This window comes from Eleutherodactylus coqui, chromosome 1, assembly GCF_035609145.1.
Source record: "Eleutherodactylus coqui strain aEleCoq1 chromosome 1, aEleCoq1.hap1, whole genome shotgun sequence".
Taxonomy (NCBI): domain Eukaryota; kingdom Metazoa; phylum Chordata; class Amphibia; order Anura; family Eleutherodactylidae; genus Eleutherodactylus; species Eleutherodactylus coqui.
In genome coordinates this window covers 235,739,246-235,758,795 of record NC_089837.1, presented here as the reverse complement: position 1 = coordinate 235,758,795, position 19,550 = coordinate 235,739,246, and the positions used below count along the sequence as shown (strand labels likewise).

Here is a 19,550-nt window from a genome sequence, read left to right as displayed (position 1 = left end):
TGTTACCATACAGTGCGGCATGGGGTCCCGCGGTCGGCGCGCGTCGCTCCGGCGTCGGCTCCAGCAGCCTGGAGCCCTGTGTCGAGGTCATCCCAGCAGCTTGGGTTGGCCAGTGGGCGGCGGCGTGGGCGTGCCCGCCCGTAGGGTGCCGCCCGCACTCCTCTGTGCTTCTTATACAGCAGTGGGTGGAGTTGCCTCCTCCCACTCTCCGCCCCTGGGCGGAACCTTGTGGTTAAAAGACTGGCAGTGAACTGAGCTCATTGCCAGTTATTGGTTCTGCATGCACCTAGCCAGTCTGTCTGCGGTTCTCCTCAGTCAGTCCCTAGTTGTCGGTCAGCTCCCTCTGGTCCCCTGTTACTCAGTCTGTTTTTGTTGGTTCTGTTTGCCTCTAATCTAGTCTGGCCCAGTCAGCACTAGTTGCTATCCAGCACCCTGCCAGTTGGCCTGCGAGTTCCATCTCCAGCCTTGTCAGTTTTGTTGGTCTGATTCATCTGCCTCCTCTGTCGGCACTCTGTTCCCCCCATTAGGTAGGTTCCTGCTTGTCAGTCGCCAGGTCCCTAGCCAGGGCAGGGACCGCCGTCCAGTTGTCCGCCTGGGGTTAGCCAGGGCCGAGGCAAGTAGGCAGGGACAGCGGGGGTGCGGGAGATCAGGGCACCCCAACTGGCGCTCGGGGGGCAGAGTGCCGTAACATAATAACTGGCCCTTAAAATACTGTTTTTCTTTTCATGGCGGCGATCAGCGCCCTTGCAAACCAGCTGCAAGACCTGGTGCCGGTGATCCGGGATTTGTCAGCTCGCATGGTGGCCCAGGAGCAGTGGGCATTGTCGCAGGAGCAGAATGCCGTTACCAGTCCCGAACCCAAGTGCCCTCTTCCCGAGGTGTTCTCTGGGGAGAGGAACAAGTTTTTCGTTTTTCAACAGGCGTGTCGCCTGTTTTTTCGGATGCGTCCCCGCTCTTCCGGCTCGGAGGTCCAGAGGGTCGGGCTCATAATGTCCCTGCTGCGGGGCTCTGCCCAGACTTGGGCCTTTTCCATTCCCGAGGGTTCCCCCTCCCTGCATTCGGTGGACTCCTTTTTTCAGGAACTCGGGGGCATCTTCGATGAACCGGACAGAGTGGGGTTGGCGGTTTCTCGGTTGCTGGCGCTGCATCAGGGGTCGCTTTGTGTGGAGGATTATTGCTCCAGTTTCAGACGCTATGCGGGTGATACTGCATGGAACGATAGCGCCCTGAAAGACGTTTTTATGCAAGGTCTCTCAGACGCGGTCAAAGAACTGTTGATCTCCCATCCCGTTCCCGGGTCCTTAAAGGAGGCTATGGAGTTAGCAGTGAAGGCAGATAGGAGGCTCAGGGCTGGGAAGCAAGATAGACCGACCCATAGAGTCAGGGAGGTCATTTGTCCTGTTCCCTCCCCGTCCGTACCAGTCTCTGTTCCCGAACCCATGGAACTGGACCCGCTGGACCCCAAGGAGCGACGCCGGATTCGGTTATTACATAATCTCTGTCTCTACTGCGGGAAAGCTGGACATCGGGTGATAACTTGCCCCTGGAGGCCTCAGCGTCCACAGTCTGAATCGGCAGAAAGACTTCCAGTCCTAGGCGACTGCAGGGAGGGTCGCCTAGGACCTCAGGTACGTCCTAGACTTCTGATACCCTGCCAGGTTAGATTCCGGAACTTCTCCCGCCTAGGGCAGGCGTTTATTGATTCCGGAGCAGCTGCTAACCTGATAAGCATGCGTCTCGTTGAGCCCCTGAGGGCTGAATTTGTGGCGCTGAAGACGCCAATTCGTTTTGCTACCATTGATGCTACTCCTCTTGCTTCGGGCTTGGTTCGATGGAGGACCCCAGTGTTACAACTCATGGTGGGGGGTCGCCATTCGGAAGGTCTATCATTCCTGGTGATGGAGAAAATGTCGGTAGACATGGTACTAGGGATGCCGTGGCTGGCGTTGCACAACCCCCAATTCGATTGGGCCACTGGGGAGCTAACCCAGTGGGGGCCGTCCTGCCATAGCCATCGTGCTCCCCCTCCCCCCTGCTCAGTCGAACAGAAGGGGTACCGGTCCTCTGGAAATCGCAAAAGGAGGGGTCGCACGGGGTGCCATAAGTCTTTGTCGAAACCTGTTGTCTCTTCGGTGATGCCCACCTCCGATCCCCCGCCGCCCACCCTGGTCTGTGATGAAGTTGAACACAAGGCCCAGGAGGTCCTGGATTCTTGCCGGGGTCCAGGAACCGTACAATTTTTGGGGGCCCGGAAGAGTTTTTTGGAGTATGATAGCTCAGATGACAGTGATTTTAAAGTTAGAGATGCCTCAGATTTTGAAGGCAGCGTCATTGGTAGCGAGGATGGGTCAAAAGACAGTGGCGAATGGTTGGACATTGACTCGGAAGACGACCTGAAACATGACGATATGTCAACGGTTGGCCCTGAAGGAAATGGGGCAGCCACAGACTACCGAAGTCATGGACCTGAGGATCAGTCCATGGTGTCCGCTCAGGAGGGTCACATTCTCGGGTTGGTACAGCGTTTTCACAGCCTTTGCCTGGATAAGCCTGGTCGAGTTTCCGGGGGCCCGGAGGTCCCCCGTCAGAGGGGGGGTAATGTTACCATACAGTGCGGCATGGGGTCCCGCGGTCGGCGCGCGTCGCTCCGGCGTCGGCTCCAGCAGCCTGGAGCCCTGTGTCGAGGTCATCCCAGCAGCTTGGGTTGGCCAGTGGGCGGCGGCGTGGGCGTGCCTGCCCGTAGGGTGCCGCCCGCACTCCTCTGTGCTTCTTATACAGCAGTGGGTGGAGTTGCCTCCTCCCACTCTCCGCCCCTGGGCGGAACCTTGTGGTTAAAAGACTGGCAGTGAACTGAGCTCATTGCCAGTTATTGGTTCTGCATGCACCTAGCCAGTCTGTCTGCGGTTCTCCTCAGTCAGTCCCTAGTTGTCGGTCAGCTCCCTCTGGTCCCCTGTTACTCAGTCTGTTTTTGTTGGTTCTGTTTGCCTCTAATCTAGTCTGGCCCAGTCAGCACTAGTTGCTATCCAGCACCCTGCCAGTTGGCCTGCGAGTTCCATCTCCAGCCTTGTCAGTTTTGTTGGTCTGATTCATCTGCCTCCTCTGTCGGCACTCTGTTCCCCCCATTAGGTAGGTTCCTGCTTGTCAGTCGCCAGGTCCCTAGCCAGGGCAGGGACCGCCGTCCAGTTGTCCGCCTGGGGTTAGCCAGGGCCGAGGCAAGTAGGCAGGGACAGCGGGGGTGCGGGAGATCAGGGCACCCCAACTGGCGCTCGGGGGGCAGAGTGCCGTAACACCATTCCTACTAATACATGTAGGGATGCAGCTATCTGCAGAGACTGCGAAGACCTTGGCAGAAAAGTTAAGGATCTAGGAACACAGGGGGTCTTCTCATCCATCCTCCCAGTGGATGGCCATGGAATAAGGAGATGGAACAAGATTTTAGATGTGAACAACTGGCTACGTCAGGGGTGCCATCAGGAAGGATTTGGATTTCTAGACCATGGAGTGAATTACTTATATGATGGACTCCTTGCTAGAGACAGATTTCACCTTACAAAGACAGGGAAGCAAATATTTGGTGGGCGCCTTGCTACACTCATCATGAGAGCTTTAAACTAGAACAATATGTGAAGGGAAAGGCCAGACAAAAATATACAGCTAATGAATATAATTGAGAATTTTTCTATTTGAAGCGGAAAGAAAGAACAAATTCAGAAGGAAAGTAGAGAAACAAGAGACACCGATCACAAACTAAAATGTTTCTACACAAATGCATAGAGCATGGGAAACAAACAAGGAAAATTGGAGCTCCTAACACAGGAAGAGAAATATGTCATAAGTATCACGGAAACTTGGTGAAATGATATTCATTATTGGAATACAAGGCTTGCCTTAGGAGGCAGTAATCATGTTATCATTGAATTCTGCATAACAATGGCAACAAGACCTGAGATGATTCATACTTCATGGTTGGATTTCAGAAAGACAGATTTTAATGAACTCAGAATGGGAAGCATTTAAAGAGACCAGGATGTGTGAACACAGAACTTACACATACTATAAAGGAAGAAAAATATGTATGGATATATTAAGAGAAACATAGAGTCTTGATCATGTGAGGTAATTATTTCCCTCTAATATTCCTTAGTCAGATCTCATTTATAAAACTGTGTCTAGTTCTGGGCACCCTAATTTAAAAAAGACCGACAAACTTGAGCAAGTTCAGAGAAGAGCTACCAGGATGGTAAACGGTCTGCAAATCATGTCCTATGAGGGACAGTTAAAGGATCTAGGAATGTTTAGCTGATAAAAATGAAGGCCGAGAGGAGGCTTAAGACCTGTCTACAAATATCTGAAGGGCTATCACAGTGCAGAGGGATCAGCCCTATTCTCATCTGCACAAGAAAAGACTACAAGCAATGGGATGAAACTGAAAGGGAAGAGACACAGATTAGATATTAGAAAAAAATTTCTGACAGTGTGGGGCGATTAATGAGTGGAATAGGTTGCCACAGAGAGTGGTGAATTTTCCTTCAATGGATGTCTTCAAACAAACCTGGACAGACATCTGTCTAGGATGATTTTGTGATCTTACATTGAGCAGAGGGTTTGATCATGGAGGTCCTTTCCAACTCTATGATTCTATGATTCTTCAATATTAAACCAAGAAGGAGGGTTGCAACCAGTTCTCTACTTCTTCTTCCTACAGCAAAGTTGCTTGCCTGTGGTCCTACATCTCTGCAGACATAAACCTCTCCATTGAGGAATGATGGGGCCAGAATATAAATGAAGTCAGTTACTAGTCACTGAAAGCTATTGCAAATACCAAAGTACACAGTTAACCATAAGCAATATACATTTAAGTTGCATCATCATCTTACATAGCTCTGTATCAGTTGTCTACACTTTACTCTAGCTAAAGGTGCTATGCATGGTGTATTACAGTGACCGACCCAAATAATTGCTCAACAGAGCAAACACCAGCTATAGTCATTCTGTATAAACACATCCACCAACAGGATGATGAGCAATAATTAACTCCCTAGTTGCGAGTTTCAATTCAACTCACCTAAAATATAGTTGCCGGTTGGTCAAAGAGTCTGATGTAAAGTCACAGTTTTTCATATTTGAATAAGTTGCGCACAAAACATGGAGATACCCCTTACAAATGATAACTCGGCGAGCAATTTATTGAACACTCATTGCCCTGTGAAAAAGCTTTCAAACAACTGTGATTTGTAAACTTCAGGGACTTTTCTGAGTCGCTATCTGAATGATGATAGTTGCTCAGTGTAAAGTTGCCATAATTAGTTAAAGTGTTACTCATACACTAATATTCTAACAACTATATCCTAGCACACATGCAAAATTTGCCCAAGTAATATCCTAGTAAGCAGCAGCATTATTGGTCTTCACTGTCGCATTTACTGAAAATATGTCTTTATCCTGTTAACATTTAACACTCTGAACACCCTGTCCAACTGCCTTCTATTAAACATTACAACTATCCTACACAGAGGTGTAACTTGAAGCTCTTGGGCCCCAATGCAAAACCTGGAACGGGGCCCCCAACTATAATGCTTTATTCATAGTACTGGGCTTCCTATATGCAGAAGAGATGCCTTATGGGCCCCCCAAGGCTCCTGGGCCCGGGTGCAACCACATTCCCTAAATCCTCTATAGTTATGCTCCTGATCCTACAGTTAAAAGATTATCTTTTACCGACACCCTTATACCTACACTTAATTTTTTTTCAGAACTCTGGTAATCCTTATGAAGAAATTAGACAATTCACAGTTTTTTTACCTTTTTAGATTTTAAAAAATGATGTTCAGTGGTGGACATTGAGAAAATATAAACAATTCTATATTAATAAATACACATCAGAAAATATTCTAAAATGTGCATGTTATAGTGCAGCTGTTACTGCTAAACGTAACAAAGTATTACAATCAATTAGTAAAAGCTGATATAATAATCTGTTTTATTTATCTTTTTCTCTTTGACTTTTGTGTATTCCAGTTTACATGTACAAAGCATGATTGAAGCACTTTCCATGACCTATGCCATTGAAAAGATTAATAATTCCACCCTACTGCAAGGGATTCAATTGGGCTATGAGATTCATGACTCTTGTTCTTACACTTTGAAGGCCATTGAATCAACAATAAAGTTTATTTCAGATACGGCAATAGTACAAAATTCTACCAACTGCAACTGTAGGAAAAATATAGGACCCATGAAAGCAGTTGTGGGCGGAATTTATTCAGAAATTTCCATTGCCGTTTCCAGAATACTTGGCCTTTATCTTATACCACAGGTATGAATTAATTTAGACTTGACTTAATATGAATGCATGCATTTAAAGCATGTATTTTTCAGCGTATTTCAGCCTGACTAAAGTGACTCTTTGTGACTGCAGGATTTACTACAGAATTCTGTAAACCAGTAGTAGTTAGATCTAGCAGTGGCTCCCATTAATGCTTGATCAGCGATAAATCTGCCAACCGCGCAGGCCAAGGAAGTGTAGCAACCTGGCAGAGACATTCCTGGGAAACTCTTGCTATGTGTGGTACAGAAGCCCTGCCATGAGAGGCCATACATTTGGCCACAGAATTTCCAGCACATATCACTGAGCTACTAATGTCCCTCCATTGCTACTAGGGGTGACCGACTGCCTAGATCATCACACAAGCAGTTGGTGCAATATGTTGCTTCACAGCAAAGGCAGGATTGAAGCACTCACTATGAGACCTCCATTTTCGAACACAATCATTATCGGCTCTCAAACAGAACCTGGAATCATTGCTAAAGATAATATGGTTCCATTCTGTAGCAGTCCAGCTTTCTCATTCATAACACCAGTGTAAATGAAGGCGATGATGTTGGGGTATCAATGGTAGGACATGCAATAGGTGCTGTGACACCAAATTTCCTTCTGCTAAACTTCTGGAAATAGTCCAGGCAGAGAAGGAGTTCTGTAATGAAGGTGCGTCTGGATGGTGGAAAACAAAACTATTGGATATGCTTTTGCTTGTCAGTAGATCAAACAATCCTCTCTACTGGTGGTCTGTCTGGGCTGGCCGGAGCCTGTTCACCATGTAAGTGTGCCCTTACGTAACCACTACTCCCAATACCTCCTAAATAGCTTGGTTAAAATGGCTTAGATGGCGAGCAATTTGCGAAACGACCATCCTGCTTCCCTCATTCCAATAATGTGCCCCCTCTCAAAGTCTGTTAACTAGGCAAAATGTTTTCAAATGAGTCATCCAGGCATGTCCGTCAGTCAACCATCTATCAATTAGGTACACTACACAAAAGTAGCCTCTCAGAAACTCTTTATGGTGGAAGGTGAGAACACTTTTATGGCCTCTGGTGATAAAACCTAGCATCTAATCTTACCACAACTGTAATAATTTACATAATTGCCTGAGACATAACTGCATGCCAAGTTTTGCAGCGATCAGACATTTCTATCTGGGTGCATTTTATTTTGTCAGTGAGTGTACATATGTATAACTCTATTATACACAATGAGGTAGGAGATGGGATCTTGGTCTCACTTGATGTTTCAAAAGCCTTTGACTTTAGAGTGGGAGTTCTGTAGGTCAGATTTTAGCTTTAATTCTAACTTTTGCAGATGTTTTTTAAAAACCAAAGTCCTTACCAATGAATATCTGTCATCTAGCCCCACACTGTACAGGGTTACCTGGCAGCATTGTTCCCTATTACTCGGTAAAATGAGAACCCAGCTTGGTGGGGGGTAATTAAGTAATAATTACCTGAAAGCGCTGCGTAATAAGTTGGCGCTATACAAATACCAAGATTTATTTATTTATTTTTTATTTACTCACCATTTTTGCCCTGTGTAATGAGATTTTGATCCTATTATGTATCTACAATGCCACATTTGTTTCTGGCCTATTTTGCAGCAACATATCTCTATGTATGCACTATATGCAGATAATTTAAGTCTATTTATTAAAGACACTGAGCCCCTACTATTGGCTGTCATCAAAATAATTGATGAGTTTGGTCAATTTTCTGGTATACTCATTACTAGGATAAAAAAAGCATTATAGTCACTTGACAATACATCTGCAGTGCCACCTGTTGTAAGGCAGCATTCCTGAAAGTCAATGTTGGACTCTTTATGCAAGCCTTGTAACAACAACTGTAAATTGAAAGCCAAGCCAGAATCCATACACAGACAGCTCTTTCAGGGTGTTTGCCCCTCATCAGTATGCAGTAGGTTTCTGGCTTGGCTAGCAAGACGCCTGTGATATGGGTCAGAAACACTATCTTTTCTCTTTAGGGAGAGCACCTGGAAGGTGAGTGAGTTAAGAGACTTATAAGGCCATTCATGTTCCTCTGGGTAATATGCAAATAAGGGAGATGTAACAATACCTCTGCAGCGCCACCTATTTTGGGGTGTTTGCCCCTCATCACTGTGCAGTAGGTTTCTAGCTTGCCTAGGTGCGCTCCCTAAGGAGAAAAGATAGCATTCTTGACTCACATCACAGGCCTCGCGCTAGCAAAGCTAGAAACCTACTACACACTAATGAGGGGCAAACACCCCAAACAGCTCTCTGTGTATGGATTCTGGCTTGGCTTTCAATTCCCCTTATTACAAGGCTTGTATAAAAAGTCTAACATTGACTTGCAGAAATGCTGCCTTGTAATAGAGATATTGTTCCATCTCTCTTATTTGCATATTGCCCAGAGAAGCATGAATGGCCTTATAAGTCTCCTCACTCACTCACTTTCTAGATGCTCTCCCTAAGGAGAAAAGATAGCATTCCTGACCCAAGTCAGTTGACAATAACAGAACTGAGTTGTCACGAGACTTCCCTGGAAGATTGTTGATCGTAGTATCACTTCACCTATTTCATGGGCTACAGAAGTTACCCCATTTTGTAGTGGGGCAAATTCATTAGGTAAACTTGGTATATGTATGACCATACTCAAGAATTTCTTCATACTATTGGCAGTCTCTTGGTATACTTCCTGTGGAATGGAATTAGGATGAAACTGGTCTGCACATTTTGAGATTCCCCAAGGACATAAACAGTCTGTCACTGCACAATTTCTTTCATTATTACCTAGATTAATAATTTAAATACCTTGGTCCATGACTTTTCTCCACATGTATCATGGGGAATAAAAGTACAGTATACTATAGGGCTGAATGGGCTGCTCCAGCCTACAAGTATGCCTGGATGGTGAATTACTACCCTTTTAGTACTTGCTATTTCCCTAAATTTCCCATACACAGTACTTACTCACAATTACTTTTTACTGGCTGGTCAAAGATAAATACTGGCACCGACTTTTGAACTTACAATCTGGGTCTGTAACTTATCAGCCAGGTGGCAACTCTAGCCATGCAGCACACAGCCCACCCTATGGTGACACTAAATACCACAGTGCAGCACAAAAAAACTCAGCAGAAGTACCGAATGCCACTGTGCAGCACAAAATATCGACCCCAAAATATCAAATACCACAGCTAGGTCCCCCTTCTTATCCTTCAGAGAGGCAGCTATTGGTGCTGGAGGGAGAATGTAGGGAGAGCTCTAAAGAGTCTAATCTCCTGCAGACTGCTGCAGATTATCAGTTCAGGCCTGAATAAACCATATAAAAAATTAATATTTGTTTAAGTATTTATAATGGTAAGCTTCATAATATGAAAATAATTAAATTTCTATTATATGAAAATAATTTAATTTCTATTTTTAATTTATGCAGATAAGTCCATCATCATCTGCTCCAATCTTAAGTGACAAAGTAAGCTTCCCTTCATTTTTGCGAACTGTACCAAGTGATACACATCAAATGAATGCAATGGTGGAACTGATAAAAACATTTCAATGGAACTGGGTTGGAATCATTTCAAGTGATGACGATTATGGACGGTCAGCTCAGGGTATTTTGAATAGGCTTTTTAAAGCTGAACGAATATGCATTGCCTTCTCTAAAACGGTGCCATCCTATGTAGATCATCCACTTCTGCAAGCCTCTTTAGAAAATGTATTAACTGACATGAGTGGTAGTTCAACAAATGTTCTAATTGTTGTAGCTAAGGATCCTATTGTCACCAAACTTATTAAAGAATGTATAAAACGGAATATTTCCAAAATTTGGATTGCCAGTGATGGTTGGTCAAGTGCAATTGAAGTGCTGAATATTAAAAACATAGAAATGGCTGGTACTTTTTTAGGACTAAGTTTCAAAATGGGCTATATTATGGGATTTGAAGACTATTTAAGGAAGTTGCAGCCTCCTGACCATGAAACCATTAATTTTCTTGAAGAATATAAAGAGCTGAGATATGAATGTACAGAAGACTACAGGGAATATCTTCAATGTGTTAACTCATCTTCTGAAAACTGTGTTTTTGATAGTTCTCTAGAACTCAAGTCATCACTCGCATGTCAAATGGATAATATCTCTTTTGTAAATGATGACTACTTGGTGAAAAATATTGGATGGAGTAGAGCATACAGTACACATCTGGCTATTATGGCCATAGCTAGTGCTCTAAATAGGATGTTGTGCACAAATGGAGTTTGTGAAAAAAAGTTTCACTTTTCACCACGTAAGGTAAGGTAGATACTCATAAATAGTACATTGGAAGACCTGTGATATTACATTGTCTCCCTTTAATAATTTACAACAATATATTTAAAGTACAATGCTGAACTGATGACTAATTGATAAGGTTGAAAAATATTTTAAAGGGGTTATCCCACAATAAAAGTAGATCGTAATAAACTGAATCTTAAAAAATAGTAATATTTTTAATTATACACACTTTAGCTGAAATGTAGGGTTCTAATGTATTTCCCACCCCAAATGTCCCAGGTCCCACCAGACTTATAGTTCATATACAGCAGGACACTCATGTCTTCTAGTGCCAAATTCTTTCACCATTTACTGCCAAGTGCCAACACGTCAGGCTGCAGGGTTCATCACGACGTATGATTTTACCCTTGTCGTTGTAAAAAGGACAGGGCCGCTTTAAAATAAACAGTGTGCAGATTTTGACTGTTTTTGGATGCGGAAATACTGCAGAATGTCCTCAGCGGAAATTTATGCGGAAAATTCTGCAGCATTTACGCATCCAAAAAGCAGTCAAAATCTGCACACTTTATTTTGAAACAGCCCTGCCCATTTCCACCACATGTAAACATATCACAGCGGTAATAGTGATGCCCCAGCGATAATAGTGACCCCCACCACCGACCCCAGCGATAATAGTGACCCCCACCACCGACCCCAGCAATAATAGTGTCCCCCAACCCAGCAGCCCCCAGAGTAATATCGACACCCCCCAGTGTATTAGTGACACCTCCCAGCGTCCCCCTGCGTAATAGCGACGGCCCCCAGCGTAATAGCAACACCCCCCAGCGGCCCCCAGTGTAATAGTGACATCCCCCAGCATAATAGTGACACCCCCCCAGTGGCCTCCAGCGTAATAGCGACACCCGCAGCGGCCCCCAGCATAAAAGCGACACCGCCAGCGTAATAGGAACATCCCATAGCGGCCCACAGCATAATAGCGATATCCCACAGAGGCCCCCAGCGTAATAGTGACATCCCATAGCGGCCCCCAGCGTAATAGTGACATCCCATAGTGGCCCCCAGTGTAATAGCGACATCCCATAGCGACCCTGAAGCGTAATAGTGACATCCCACAGTGTGCCCAGCATAATAACGACACCCCACAGTGCCCCCAGTGTAATAGCGACATCCCACAGCGGCCCCCAGCGTAATAGTGACATCCCACAGCGGCCAGGAGCGAAATAGCGACATCCCATAGCGCCCCCCAGCGTACTAGCGACATCCCATACTGGCCCCCAGCGTAATAGTGACATTCCATAGCGCCCCCCACCGTAATAGCGACATCCCATAGCGCTCCCCAGCATAATAGCAACATCCCATAGCGCTCCCCAGCATAATAGCGACATCCCATAGTGGCCCCCAGCGTAATAGTGACATCCCATAGTGGCCCCCAGGGTAATATTGACATCCCATAGTGGCCCCCAGGGTAATAGGGACATCCCATAGTGGCCCCCAGCGTAATAGGGACATCCCATAGTGAAATCCCATAGCAGCCTCCCTTCCCCTCCCCCACTCACTCACCTTAGTTGTGGTGCGCTCTCCTTCTGCGTCTCAGGCTCTGCCGCCACAGCTCCCAGGGCCGGCGCTGTCCTCTGTCCTAGTGCTCCCTGCCCCGCGCTGTCCTCTATGCAGGGGCCATTGGCCAGGCCCGGCGCTGCCTGTGCCAGCGCTCCCAGCTTCAGGCCCACAGCTCTCAGGCTCGCCGCAGTCCTCCACCCTCAGCCAATCAGAAGCTGGGGGCGTTAACCAGTTGTCTGACAGGTGTATTATGTCGCCACCCCTTACTTCTGCTGTCGACATAATACACCAGTGCCGTCTGATCCCGGCTGCACACTGACGTCACAGTGTGCGCCGGGATCGGCGTTGCTAACAGAGCAGCTGAGTGAATGCCGGCAGGGGAGCCGCGGCCCCTGCCGGTATTCACAAGTGGTGAGCAGCCGATTGGCGGCGCGTGCCAGTAGGGAGGGCTCTGCGTGCCGCCTCTGGCAAGCGTGCCATAGGTTCGCCACCACCGGCCTAGATCATTCATGCACCACTGCGAGCAGTGCAGCTTCTTATACTAGTGTGCCACTTCACCCTCCAGAGTCTGTTCCCCCCTTCCTTCTGAAAAAACATGTGACCTAACACCTCTGCAAAGTCCTAAGTTATAAAACTGAATGTCCAGGGGAAGCATCTTTGGAGACAGTGGGGATGTGCTCTTGGTAACTTCATCTGTTTACTACCTGAGGACTTTACCCACTAGCGTTTTTTTTAAATGCTGCGATATCGCTGCGTTTTTTTCAATAGGACTTTCTAATGTTAAATCGCATCTCACAAAAATTGCAAGTTTGTCCTTTTGCGATTTTTGTGCAATGCGATTTTAACATTAGAAAGTCCCATTGAAAAAAACACAGCGATATCGCAGCGTTAAAAAAACCCACTAGTGGGTAAAAGCCCTCAGGGTGCATTCATACATGGCAGTTTGGTTGCAGTAAAAACTGCACCAAAACTGCATAGGAAAAAACTATGCACTTTTAACATAGTATGCATTTTTATTGCAAATGCAGTAAAATTGCTGCAAAAAATGTTGACTTTTGCACCCTAAGCCTATGTGAACGCATTGGATTGAAACTGCAGCAGACACCCATGTTTTTTTGCCACGGATTCACACATGGATTTAGCTATGTCAATGGGAAAAGTCCTTGTGTGGAATTCCAACTCATTTCAACACAGATCTCAGTCAAGAAGTGGCATGTCTCTTCACTCAGATTCACAACTTTTTTTTGCACCTACATAGAACAAGGAAAAGTAATTTTCTGGCTCATAAGTGTTAAAAAAAGAAATTTGATAGTAGCTGAAAATATACAAATTATTTTAGCCTGCGTTCACATTAGCGTTTTATCTTCTGTTTACCATGCAGACTGTGTCAGATGTATAGGACACCAATAACCATATTGTCTGTTTCTGTGACTTTTCAGAGCAAGAATAACATATATGGCGGTGTTATTTTTGCTTGTCAAGGTCCCACAATTTTAGACAGAACCTCCCCCCAAACCTTCCCTGACAGAAAGCTTGATTACCCCTCTGTTTTGAGGCCCAGCATTGCTTTTTCCCCACCATAGTTCATCATTGTGGCGCTGCTTCAGTATTGTTGCGTGGCACACAAATTTAATTCACGTACCACCAATGACGCCTTATCTTATACGGTGCTGGAACTGTAGCCTTATAAACACTACTGTCAAAAGTTTTAGAACACCTCATTTTTTCCAGTTATTTATATTTAATGTCTCATGTTTACTTTGAAATGAAAGCTTAAAACAAAAAAATCCAAGTTAGGCAACCTGCACACGAGCAGGTCGGACCTCGCATATGGGATTCCCACAGCGGAGTGTGACCTGAGACCTGACCAGTGACCCCAGCTTATGGTTCCACCGGTCTTCTCTGCACAGTATAGATGACGTTGCGCCATTGCTATGGCGATGACGCAGCCTCCTCTGCTGTGACTGTGCCAGCTGGAGTGCTGGCCGGCATATCTGCAGTTGAGAGGATACCGCGCCATCGCTTTGGTGATGACGCAGCCTCCTCTGCTACGAATGTGCCAGCCAGCCATACATAGCCTGCACAAAATCGATTTCCACTCATGAGCTGGAAATCACATTTTCTCATAGCATGCTATGGGCTGGGTTTGCTGTAGAATCCGGAGGCGGAATCCTGCTCCGGATTTCGCAATGAAAATTCGCCCGAGTGCAGGAGGCTCTAAATTAAATGCAAATAATGGATTCATTTTGTTTTACCAAATTAAATCTAGATTTTTGACTCTTTAAAGTAGCCACCTCAAGCTGATATAAGAGCTTTACACGATTGAGGCATTCTTTCTACAACTGCATTCAGCTATTGTTCAGAAATGTCTTCCCAGCATTGTTGCAGGAGTTCCCACTAGTGTTCTGCACTTGTAGGTTGTTTTGCTTTTACCTTTCTGTCTAGTACATACCAAACAAGCTCAATAGGGTTTAAGTGTGGAGACTGTACAGGCCATTTCATTCGTTGAAGCAGCTTCTTCTTGTCTTCTTAAGTAGTTCTGACATAACCTAGAAGTATGTTTTGCATCATTGTCTTGCTGTACTATGAACCCCTAGCCAACTAGGCCAGAGGGTATTACATGGCATATGAAAATGCTGTAGTAGCCATTTTTGCTCAGTGTACCAGCTACCCCGTGGAAGTTGCCAATTCTGGATAAAGCAAGTGCCCCAGATCATCATGCTTCCTCCTCTATGTTTGACAGTTGGTGTCACACACACAGGAATCATCCTTTCACCTACTTAACTGCACGCAAAAAGCCTGTGTGGTGTACCAAAGATGTCGAATTTTGAGTCATAAGATTGCAAGAATACGGCCATGTGATCTGATGCATTGGAATCCAATGCATTAGATCACAGCGTATATTGGCCAACTGCTGATATACGCTCATGGGAAAGAGCCCTTAAGCTGCGCAAGAAGATTTTATGCTGTGAGGCACCAATCATGCAAATTGTTGACTTTCAAAAACATGTCATTTGATTTTGTAGTGGCCTTCCAGTTTGCACGGGACTTTTGATGGTTTAGGAAATTGTACTGACTGTCACCTTGGCTTCCTTGGCAATTTCTCGATAGGAAAGACCTACACTAAGGGTTATAATTGTCTGCCTTCTTTGGTAAATTGCCTTTTTCTTGCTTTTATGATAGCAATGTTGTTTGTGCTAAAAACTGTCCAAATCCTGCCCTAAAGGGTGATGTAATTGGTTATATAGATTCAGAGGGTTTGAAAGTAATCTACAAAAGTTGAGACACCTGTAGGAATAGTTTGCATTTAATTTCAAATCATAATGTGCTTTTTTGTGCCGCATAGCAGCTGTCCTTGATGTGTACCCTAAAAAAGCCCTTTGCTTAAAATTATAAATTCACACTATCATCATGTTTTAGGTTAAAATGTTATAATATTTTCATGTTTTTAACTTACTATTGAACTACTTCATGTTATTCGCTGGACTTGAACTGTGTTAATGTGAAAAATAATTGGAAAAATGGAGGTGTTGTAAAACTTTTGACTGGTAGTGTATTCATATTTACATGTATATATGTACATATGTATTTTTATGTACACACATCTTAGCCTTATGTGGTGCAGTTTGAATCAGAATGGGAAATATAAAACAGACAAATCACAGAAAGCGGACATATACGTACTGATACAAGAGGACAGGCATATACACCCCTTATCCCCCAACATGCAGACAACCGGACTGCTAAATGGAGAAGCAGCAGACATATGTGAAGGACACTGCTGAAAAAGCCACCTACAAACCCTCTTTATATCGAGGGGGTGGCTGTTTAGTGTTTATTCTTGCACAAAAGAGTAGATACAGGGTGTCAGACCACCTGGTACATGTAGTGCACCATGCAGGCTTACGACCTATTAGTAACGCCATATTTGAGTCCAGCGGGTTGCTCTGCACCCCACAGGTGAACTACACTGGCACCGTGTGTAAGGAGAAATTCTGTGTTTATCAAAAAGAAGATGATCCCAGATCTCGTGCAGAAGTCAGGACCCAGGAGAAATACAAATCACACCAGTCTGTGTGGTATCAGATCATTTCTAATTTATTCTAAGGTGTATTTGGTTTATATACCATAAATGACATCACAGGAAAAGTATATACTGCCAAGATTAATAAGAATACATAATAGGCTGAAACTAAAATGTTTAACATAAGTTACACCTTTCAAGGTGTAAGTATAACATACAATGAAACCATTATGAATTCAGTGAAAAGGAATGCAAGGAGGGGTCTGGGAGACTGTCTTATCTGCTGTCTGTCCCACCAGTACCATGCACGAATATAGATAGGTTTTGTTTAACCCCTTCACTACTTATACTAGCATCACGCTATATCTTTCTAGTCTACAATCCAATAAAAGAACAATTAACTGATACATTGATCTACAATTTTCTTAACACTGTGGGCTTCCCCAGCATTCAAAGCCGCATTGCATGTTATTGATAAATATGAGGCATTAGTTGATATTTTGGCAAAAATACGTGAGCCCACAACCCATGACAATGGTCCTCATATGTTATTGGTCCCTACACTAACATTAGTTAAAATCACAGCATGGGAAATATAAAACGGATGAAAAAAAAAATCACAGTAAGCAACTTACTGACATACTGATGCAAGAGGGTAGGCATATACCCTACATGTGTCCTTCACATGTGTTTTCTGTTTCTCCATTTAGCAGTCAGGCTAAATCATCATCCCCATAGCAGCTACAATGTGGGCCACGGAAAAGTAGCTCGGTACCACACTCTTGTGACAGCTGTTTAAAAGAAAACCAGTCTGGATATTTACATATAGATTGCAGTACTGGGGTGGGCTTTCTACTAGTATATATATATATATATATATATATATAATATTCATTTATTTATTTTTGGGGGTTGTCTTATACTCACCTAGCAGGTGGCATCCTGGTCCCTCACGCTGGTCTCCGATGCTGCGGAAGGCTTCCGTGTAGTCCTCAATGCTGAAGGAGCATCTCTTGCTGGTAAAGGGCCTTGAATACCCTGCCTCCAGCAAGCGAGTGTTCTGGTTGGTTAACAAGCGATTCCTCGGCCAATCAGAGAGAGCGTTTGATGAACCAGTTACAGCTATTCATTGAATGACATCATTGAATGACTCTGATTGGTTCATCAAGCGCCAGCTCTGATTGGCTGAGGAAGCGCTCGTGAACCAATCAGAGCTTCCATTGATGACCGCGGATTCTGTGCGAAAAACAGAAGTTTAACAAAAAAATCTGTACTGTACATGTCCAATTGCGAGCCGTGCTGACCATCCACAGTACAGAAAAGGCGGAAGAAGACAGGTCCGCGTGGACCCTGGCAAGGAAGATGACAGGTACGCAGGGTCATCCGCCGCTGTCAGGGACAGATTCAATGTGGGATTTCGTTTCACTGAGACAGGAATAGTCCAAAGGGCTTAGACAAATTCACTGACTGGACTAGTTAAAATATAACTTTAATTAATCATGATTAAGGGTGAGCGAGTATACTCGCTAAGGCACTACTCGTTCGAGTAATGTGCCTTAGACGAGTATCTCCCTGCTCGTCCATAAAGATTCGGGGACCGCCGCGGCTGACAGGTGAGTTGCGGCGGGGAGCAGGGGAGAGCGGGCGGGAGAGAGGGAGAGATCTCCCCTCCGTTCCTCCCTGCTCTCCCCCACAGCTCCCCGCCCCGCGGCGGCACCCGAATCTTTAAGGACGAGCAGGGAGATACTCGTCTAAGGCACATTACTCAAACGAGTAGTGCCTTAGCGAGTATACTCGCTCATCCTTAATCATGATGAAAACCATGCGCGAGAAAACTAAACAAGCAGCCAGTAGAAATAAATTTTTTCAAGGATGGAACACATAGAATGAAATGTGGTAAAGACTCGTGAATGACAGGGATTTTTATACAGCAAAAATCCTAACTTCCTCACTTAGAATCATGAAGTGAGGGGTTATTCCTTTGTGTCACAAAAACTACTAATAAAAAATATTCATTCGAGTCCGGCGTTCATCGCCGATGGCTTTGAGAGATGTCGGCTCTATTGTATCACTGTTAACACCTCCTATGGTTTTCTGGAGGTGAATAGCGAATTGTAATTAGTTAGTCCAACAGGTTTCACTCAAGGTGAGCTCCTCAGGAACTAAAATAAACCTCTGATTGATGTTTGCACATGAGTGCAGTAAAAGTTTGTTTTCTGACACCGGACAATATCACTTGTATGCTATCTTTCTTGCGAAAACACCTACTACCTCTGTTGGTGTTACAGAGGAAAGTTAGGAGAAATGAGGAAAAGAGCTTATCTTGTGCTATGCGTCATCTAACAAGTAGATATACAATAGATCTCCCTCAAAAGGGTTCTCTTTCTCTCAAAAAAGAGTTCAATCTCCTTTATCTTCTAATAAATCCTTTCCACATACTATCCCAAAGAGTTGTGCTCATTCTTCACTGCTATTTTAGTCTTTCTAATGTTCTAATTTGTTATGAGAGCAACTTATCAGTTGCAAATATAAATATATATCTTATTTCTTTCCTTACTCGTCTCTCCTTCCTGACAAGAAGTAATGGGTCTTCTAAGTCTCTAATCCTAGTGGAGATGAGAGTAGCACAATAGCAAAAAAATCAAATCAAAGAAATAAAATGATGAGTATAAAAGCCAACAGCCCACATGGTATTACCTACCGTGTGCATTCGGCCTTACTGTTTATAAGGATAGCCTGTTAATCAGCAGTGTGAGAGTTGAGATGAGTATATCAATATTAATGAGCTACTCTAGACTCATTTTCGTAGCTCACTGCAAACTTTGAAGTATAAGTTTTCAAAATCCCCTGAAGCGAACAGCAGATCTCATCTGGAATACTATGTCCAGCTCTCAGCACCCCACTTTAAAAAAAAAGACATATTCAAACTATAGCAAGCTCAGAGAAACTTGAAAAAGGCCTCTCGGCCGAAACGCGTTGTGTATTTTAATATTGCACACATTAAAAGTTGTGAAAATATCTCCGCTGCCGCTGGTTTTCATCACCGTGTGATAAGTTATCCTGGATTGTGAGGCGCCTTGGCCATAGGCGCCTCCACTAAGTAAGTCCTATCCTTTCATCTACTCTTTTGTATACACAGTCTGGTGTGAGCGCTGAGGAATTTTTCTTTTTTGTCTTGCAATATATTTGTCTCCCTCACCATGTGAATGGAGTTTCCTCTGGCTGCCATCTCACAAATGATGTGAGATTTCCTTGGAGCACCTTTAACCTTTGGTCTTATCTGAGAAGATTGGACTTTTTGACCGTAGAAGTCTAACTCGTCAGACAACTGTATCCTTAGCACATTCTCAGTGAGCGCTCCCCCATATATATTTCCTATTAAGCTCAG

The 19,550-nt window shown here is 44.5% G+C and overlaps 1 protein-coding gene across 3 annotated transcripts in view; it reads left to right on the top strand.

The window, feature by feature from the left end:
• LOC136632125 (G-protein coupled receptor family C group 6 member A-like) overlaps positions 1–19,550 on the top strand; it is a 40,834-nt gene that overhangs the window by 5,141 nt on the left and 16,143 nt on the right. The window contains exons 2-4 of one of the 3 annotated variants that reach the window (XM_066606763.1): positions 6,019–6,316; positions 9,745–10,599; positions 15,165–15,290. In XM_066606763.1, the coding sequence (XP_066462860.1) occupies positions 6,019–6,316; positions 9,745–10,599; positions 15,165–15,290 (1,279 nt within the window). The remainder of the gene's footprint in view (positions 1–6,018; positions 6,317–9,744; positions 10,600–15,164; positions 15,291–19,550) is intronic. The other 2 variants (XM_066606773.1, XM_066606784.1) reach the window with 2 other exon arrangements.